General features: G+C 44.9%; 1 protein-coding gene across 1 annotated transcript in view; it reads left to right on the top strand.

Annotated features, from left to right (window-relative positions):
* Positions 1–6813, top strand: part of LOC117886689 — a gene marked incomplete in the record, with an annotated part of 29600 nt that extends 22787 nt beyond the window's left edge. Inside the window, 3 exon segments of the mRNA XM_034788705.1 lie at positions 1409–1565; positions 3640–3808; positions 6754–6813. Of these exon segments, the coding sequence (XP_034644596.1) occupies positions 1409–1565; positions 3640–3784 (302 nt within the window).
* Positions 6814–7436: the final 623 nt, after the last annotated feature.

The raw sequence follows: 7436 nt of genomic DNA, 5'->3' as shown, positions 1-7436 counted from the left end.
AACCTGCCGCGTCAGCAGGTAAATAAACTGGCCCGGCCCGCTAGGGTGCTTACCCTGGCGAGCCGCATGCCAAACATTGCCGACCCCTGCTCTAGGGCCTAGGTAAGGCTCGTGATGTGTGTGTGTGGGGGGGCCTGCAGTCAGCATGGCTTTTGGTCTCCTGTCTCACTAAGCTCCCTTTTCTTGCTTATATAGCCTAGCCCCAAGGGTGGGGCAGGGTGCTCCATGATTGCACCCAGGCTGTAGTGGCTGTAAGTTCCAGACTGTCCCTTCAATAGCCAGAACACCCTGCTACAAGTCACTATTATAATTTTATTTATCCTGTTGTGGTTTAATTGTGTGTGATTACCTCTCAAAGGGTCCAGTTACCAGACTCTTTTTTCACCTGCAAAGACGTACAGGGTATGTCTACACAGCAACTAGACACCCGCTTGGGCTCGGGTTGCAGGGCTGTTTCATTGCTGTGTAGACTTCTGGGTTTGGGCTGGAGCCCAGGCTCTAGGACCCTGGAAGGTGGGAGAGTCCCAGAGCACAGGCTGCAGCCTGAGCCTTGCGAGCTTGAGTTGGCTGGCATGAGTCAGCCACGGGTGTCTAGTTGCTGCATAGACATACCCACACACGTGCTTAACTTTAAGCATTGGCGTAGTCCAGTGGTTCCCAAACTTGTTCCGCCACTTGTTCAGGGAAAGCCCCTGGCGGGCCGGGCCAGTTTGTTTACCTGCCGCGTCTGCAGGTTCGGCCGATCGCGGCTCCCAGTGGCTGCGGTTTGCTGCTCCAGACCAATGGGGGCTGCGGGAAGCGGTGGCCAGTACGTCCCTCGGCTCGCACCGCTTCCAGCATGTGTAATTCTTTGGCGGCCGGGAGCCTCAGGTAGCTGTATCAGACAGAGGATTTCGGGGAGGGATAGCTCAGTGGTTTGAGCATTGGCCTGCTAAACCCAGGGTTGTGAGTTCAATCCTTGAGGGGGCCATTTGGGGATCGGGGGCAAAATCAGTACTTGGTCCTGCTAGTGAAGGCAGGGGGCTGGACTCGATGACCTTTCAAGGTCCCTTCCAGTTCTAGGAGATGGGATATCTCCATTAATTAAATCCCCAATTGTGCTGAACATCCCTGTGTTGCTCAGGTTTAACTAGCTGGGAAATGAATGCTGAAATTTCCAGTCTCCTCTGGTCAAAGCTCCCAGTTTGGCTTGGGAACCAGCTGCTTGAAAACACCTAGAATGGTGGAGGGCCAAAGAAGCTTTAGAAGTGTACATTTTGTACACAAAATACTTAGAAATGTTTAAAAAAAGAAAGATTTAGGGGTGGGGGAACTGTATGAAATCATCATAAAGCTCTTGCTTGTTTCATCTCGACTAAGTACTCTGTCATATCGTCAAGGAAACCTGCCTACATTTTCCCTTCCTAAGGTGGCCAGTTCTTTGAGGTTTGTGCTAGACTCGACAAGCAGGCACGTCCTGTAGTATATAATGGTTTACCCGGAACAGGAGTATTCCATGAGTGCATTGCTGATTTCCAACTGAATCGGACAGTCCCAGGCTGGGGCTTGGTTGAATTTTATTACAGGTGAGATCCTGGTATACAGGAGTAGAGAAATTATCCTTATGCTGAGAGCTGAGTGGAGACAGCAAACAAATATGCTTGAACAAAAGGCACACATCTGAATTGCCAGCCGTGGCATTCGCTGTTTGCTTTCTGTGAACGTTTGCATAAGCACCGTTTGTTCCAAAGCAAAACTGTCCTGAATACTTATGCATGTATTCTTGTGTCTGTGTGTGCATCACAAGGGCTTGTGCAGCCATCTTTGAATCTCCTGCTGGCTTTGTGAGTTGGAAGCCCATCCACTCTGGGGAAATGAATGAGTCTATGTCAAATTGGTGGCCTGTCACATTATGTAAATAATGAATCACAAGCATTATCCATTCACAAACAGCACTTTAGCCTCTCAAGGCTGAAATTTGTTCAGCCGAAAGATTTGTCAAACAACTGCAAGTAGCAGACAAAGTATGAATAAACTCATCGTTTGTTCAGGGGTAACTTTGGACACAGCCCTGGTAAAGCTCCCCCTGCTGGCCATTCACCAGGCGGTTGTTTTGGGCCCACATGCTGTGTGGCACTGCCTCTGGTTTGGGTCTTGAGGCACACTCTTGGGGTGCAGCTCCTCCATTTAACACCGCCTTCTGAGAGCTGAGACCCGGGGCTCCAAATGCCTAGACCCAGTGACTTATGCCAGCTCCCCCAGAATCCCCAGTTGCTTAAGCACACATCCTTTCTTACAGCTCCAGCCTTGGGGTCACTCTGGATTACAGTTTACTTCTCCAGGGACACATCATAGATAAAGCACATAACACCCAGATTCTGCAAAAGGGATTTTAAAACAATTACTCTTTACTTGAGACAGCACAAGAAATATATAGGTCTATATTAAAGAATACAACATCTCTATCCCATCCCTGCCTCAGTTTCCTTACCATTCTGGAGTGTTCTTCAGGATTTGGAGCAATGTCCTTTCAGGATCCCAAGTCCGCCTCTCCTGCACCTCTCTTGTTATGGCTCCTCCTCTAGAACATGGAGTATCCCACTTTTCCAACCAGCTTCCTTTGGCTTGGCTAGTCCCACAGTCAAAGAAGACCCCCTCTGCTATGAAAGCATGCTCGTCTGTTCCTCTCCTGCCTAAGATTTCCTTTTCTCTGAGTCCCTCTGAGTTTTTAAATGTGAGCAGTAGCCCCGGGTTTCTGTGTTTTCCTGTTGGGAGATTTTCCATTCTCCGCTCCCCTGAAGATAAACTTGGTTGAATGCGTTTTCCAGCTCAGGCGTCCCGCTTAGCATACCCACTGTTCAGCCAGAGCCCAGCTGTTACGGTTAATGACTTCTTTTTGTTTATTCTGTGATATATCAAGGACCCTATCAGCCCACGGTTGACTCACTACACAGTGAGGCCTTTGATGATACAGCAATTGTATAAAATTAACCAGAATTCATAAACTGTACATAGACAGATTACTCAAATTGTCACAACTTGTGAACAGGAGGAAAGGCTACAGTCACCAAATACATCTTTCACTGCAAATTGTTCACTCGGCTGTGCTGAGAAGTATGATTATTTCTGATTCACTAGAGAATCCAGTAAAAGATTAAGCCCAAGTTTTTCCAAAATTAGTAATGATTCGTGGGACTCAACTTCAAACCTCTTAAAGGGTCGTGATGTTCAGAGGATGGGTGCTCAGCACTTTCTGAAAATTGGACTCATTTAAGGTATCTAAAACTGGACTCCGATGGAACATTAGTTAGTTTTGAAAATTGTGGTCTAAGACTGTTGCCAGGTAACCAGATAGCTCATTAGACTCATAGACTTTAAGGCCAGAAGGGACCACCATGGTCATCTAGACCAGTGGTTCTCAACCCGTGGCCCAATCAGCACACAGCTGCGGCTCATGTGACATCCTCAGGGCCATATAGGTAGTATATAGTGTGAATGCAGCCCACAATGGTAAATAGGCTGAGAACCACTGATCTAGCCTGACTTGCACTGAGAGATATACATACATTTTGAGAATGTAGTATTCATGACAGAAAGGCAGTCTTACTCCTTGTCTTCTCTACCACTGTGGCATAACATGCATCATTTCTGTACTTCTAGAGATGCAACTGGGCAGCTTATTCCTAATTCTGGCTCTAGGTTGAAGGAGCCATCCGTTCCTGCCAGCTCCCAATTCACTGAAGAGCACTTTCAATGCACCAGGGACGTGGGGGACAAAGGAGCCCAGCTAGATCAGCTCACGTAGTTACAGAAGCACTCCGGGGGAAAGGTGAGTTTTCACGAGGAGCCAGCGTCTTTCAACCTTCAGCTTTCCAGGCTGTGGAGTTTTGCAGTGACATCTCCGTTGTTATAAATGCATGTATGTGACAGGTCTGTCTTGGAAACTCAAGCTATATCATAGAATCATAGGATTGAAAGGGACCTCGAGAAGTCTGATAATTGGTTACTATATTGAGCAAAGCAGAGTGCATTGGACTGGCAAAATAGATATTTGGAGAGAGAGTTTCATAGAATCATAGGACTGGAAGGGACGTCAAGAGGTCATCTAGTCCAGTCCCCTGCACTCATGGCAGGACTAGTTATTATCTAGATCATTCTTGACAGGTATTCGTCTAACCTGCTTTTAAAAATCTCCAATGATGGAGATTCCACAACTTCCCTAGACAATTTATTCCAGTGCTTAACCACCCTGACAGTTAGGAAGTTTTTCCTAATGCCCAACCTTTAAACCTTCCTTGCTGCAATTTAAGCCCATTGCTTCTTGTCCTATCCTCAGAAGCTAAGAAGAACAATTCTTCTCCCTCCTCCTTGTAACAATCTTTTATGTACTTGAAAACTATTATCATGTCCCCTCTCTCAGTCTTCTCTTTTCCAGACTGAACAAACCCAATTTTTTTCAATCTTCCCTCATAGGTCATGTTTTCTAGACCTTTAATCATTTTTGTTGCTCTTTGGACTTCCTCCAATTTGTCCACATCTTTCCTGAAATGTGGTTCCTAGAACTGGACACACACAATACTCCAGTTGAGATCTAATCAGCACGGAGTAGAGCAGAAGAGTTACTTCTCAGGTCTTGCTTACAACACTCCCGGTAATACATCCCAGAATGATGTTTGTGATGTTTGCTTTTTTTGCAAGTGTTACACTGTTGACTCATGTTTAGCAACACTGTGACTCCCAGATCCCTCTCCGCAGTACTCCTTCCTAGGCAGTCATTTTCCATTTTGTATGTGTGCAACTGATTGTTTCTTCCTAAGCGGAGTACTTTGCATTTGTCCTTATTGAATTTCATCCTATTTACTTAAGACCATTTCTCCAGTTTGCCCGGATTATTTTGAATTTTAATCCTATCCTCCAAAGCACTTTCAACCCCTCCCATTTTGGTATCGTCCGCAACCTTTATACGTTAACCTTATCACCTTATTTTCTTCTAAATGTTTGCAAATTGATTGCTTCATTATTTGCTCCATTATCTTTCCGGGTACAGAAGTTAAGCTGACTGGTCTGTAATTCCCTGGGTTGTCCTTATTTCCCTTTATATAGATGGGCACTATATTTACCCTTTTCCAGTCTTCTGGAATCTGTCCCTTCTTCCATGACTTCTCAAAGATAATCGCTAATGGCTCAGATTTCTCCTCAGTCAGCTCCTTGAGTATTCTAGGATGCATGTCATCAGGCCCTGGTGACTTGAAGACATCTAATTTTTCTAAGTAATTTTTAATTTGTTCTTTTCCTATTTTAGCCTCTAATCCTACCTCATTTTCACTGGCATTCACTACATTAGCTGTCCAATCACCACCAACCTTCTTGGTGAAAACTGAAACAAAGAAGTCATTAACACCTCTGCCATTTCCACATTTTCTGTTATTATTCCCCCCACACACAACAGGCCTACCCTGTCCTTGCTCTTCCTCTTGCTTCTAATGTATTTGTAGAATGTTTTCTTGTTACCCTTTATGTCTCTAGCTAGTTTGATCTCGTTTTGTGCCTTGGCCTTTCTAATTTTGTCCCTACATACTTGTGTTACTTGTTTCTATTCATTCTTTTAATTTGACCTAGTTTCCACTTTTTGTAGGACTCTTTTTTGATTTTTAGATCACTGAAGATCTCCTGGTTAAACCAGGGCGGTCTCTTGTCATACTTCCTATCTTTCCTACGCAGTGGGATCATTTGCTCTTGTGCCCTTAATAATGTCTCTTTGAAAAACTGCCAACAGTCTTCAATTGTTTTTTCCCTTAGACTTGCTTCCCATGGGATCTTACCTACCAACTCCTTAAGTTTGCTAAAGTCTGTCTTCTTGAAATCCATTTTCTTTATTTTGCTGTTCTCCCTCCTACCATTCCTTTGAATCATGAACTCTATCATTTCATAATCACTTTCACCCAAGCTGCCTTCCACTTTCAAATTCTTAACCAGTTCCTCCCTATTTGTCTAAATCAAATCTAGAACAGCCTCTCCCCTAGTAGCTTTCCCACCTTCTGAAATAAAAATGTGTCTCCCATACATTCCAAGAACTTGTTGGATAATCTGTGCCCTGCTGTGTTATTTTCCCAACAGATATCTGAATAGTTGAAGTCCCCCATCACCACCAAGTCCTGTGCTTTGGATGATTTTGTTAATTGTTTAAAAAAAGCCTCATCCACCTCTTCTTCCTGGTTAGGTGGTCTGGAGTAGACCCCGACCATGCCATCACCCCTGTTTTTTACCCCTTTTATCCTTACCTGGAGACTTTCAGCAAGTCTGTCTCCTATTTCCATCTCAACCTCAGACCAAGTGTATACATTTTTAATATATAAGGCAACACCTTCTCCCTTTTCCCCCACCTGTCCTTTCTTAGCAATCTGTACCTTTCCATACCAATATTCCAGTCATGCGTATTATCCCACCAAGTCTCTGTGATGCCAACTATGTCATTGTTGTATTTATTTACTAGCATTTTAAGTTTTTCCTGCTTATTCCCCATACTACTCGCATTAGTATACAGATATGTAAGATACTGATTTGATTCCCCCCCACCCCCGTTCTGTCTTGTCTCTCCTTTATCCCTGCTATAACAGCCCATGCTCCCCCCAGATTCTGACCCTTCTCCCAGATCTCCATGTTTTTGACTTACCTGTGGGCTTTGGTCACCTGCCCCCTTTGAAGCTAGTTTAAAGCCCTCCTCATGAGGTTAGTCAGTGTGTATTCAGATATGCTCTTCCCCTTCCCTGATAGGTGGACCCCATCTTTGCTTAGCAGTCCTTCTTCCTGGAACAGCATCCCATGGTCAAGGAAGCCGAAGCTCTCCTGGTGACACCATCCTCGCAGCCAGGCATTCATCTCCAGGATGCATCTGTCTCTGCCTGGGCCCCAACCCTTGACCAGAAGGACTGAAGAGAACACCACCTGCACTCCAAACTCCTTCACCCTTACTCCCAGAGCCCTGTAGTCACTTCTGATCTGCAGAGGGTCATACCTCGCAGTATCATTAGTGCCCACATGGATGAGTTGCATGGGGTAGTAGTCGGAGGACCAGATGATCCTTGACAATCCCTCTGACAATCTCCTTGATTTCTTTATCCCTAGAAGTCACTACAAAATGGGCACAGAACATTTTGTGGTAAACTACCCAGATTTGTTAGTCTGTCTACAATTGTACCAGAAGCAGAACCAGAAAAAGTAAAAGACTATGACAGCACTTCAAACCTACAACGCTAAGTGCAAATATTAAATAGTCATACCAATATTTCTAGTACAAAGTTTATGGTTTATATCTAAGAATACAAAAATCTCTTAGAAAAAATCTGCATTCTATTCACAGCACTGAATGGTTATAATCAGGGCCGGCTTTAGGCCGATTCAGCCGATTCGGCTGAATTGGGCCCCACGCCAAGAGGGCCCCGCGCTGCAGCTCTCCA

This window comes from Trachemys scripta, chromosome 13 (genome assembly GCF_013100865.1).
Source record: "Trachemys scripta elegans isolate TJP31775 chromosome 13, CAS_Tse_1.0, whole genome shotgun sequence".
NCBI lineage: Eukaryota > Metazoa > Chordata > Testudines > Emydidae > Trachemys > Trachemys scripta.
The sequence above is the reverse complement of the archived record's forward strand: the minus strand, read 5'-3'. Positions and strand labels throughout refer to the sequence as shown.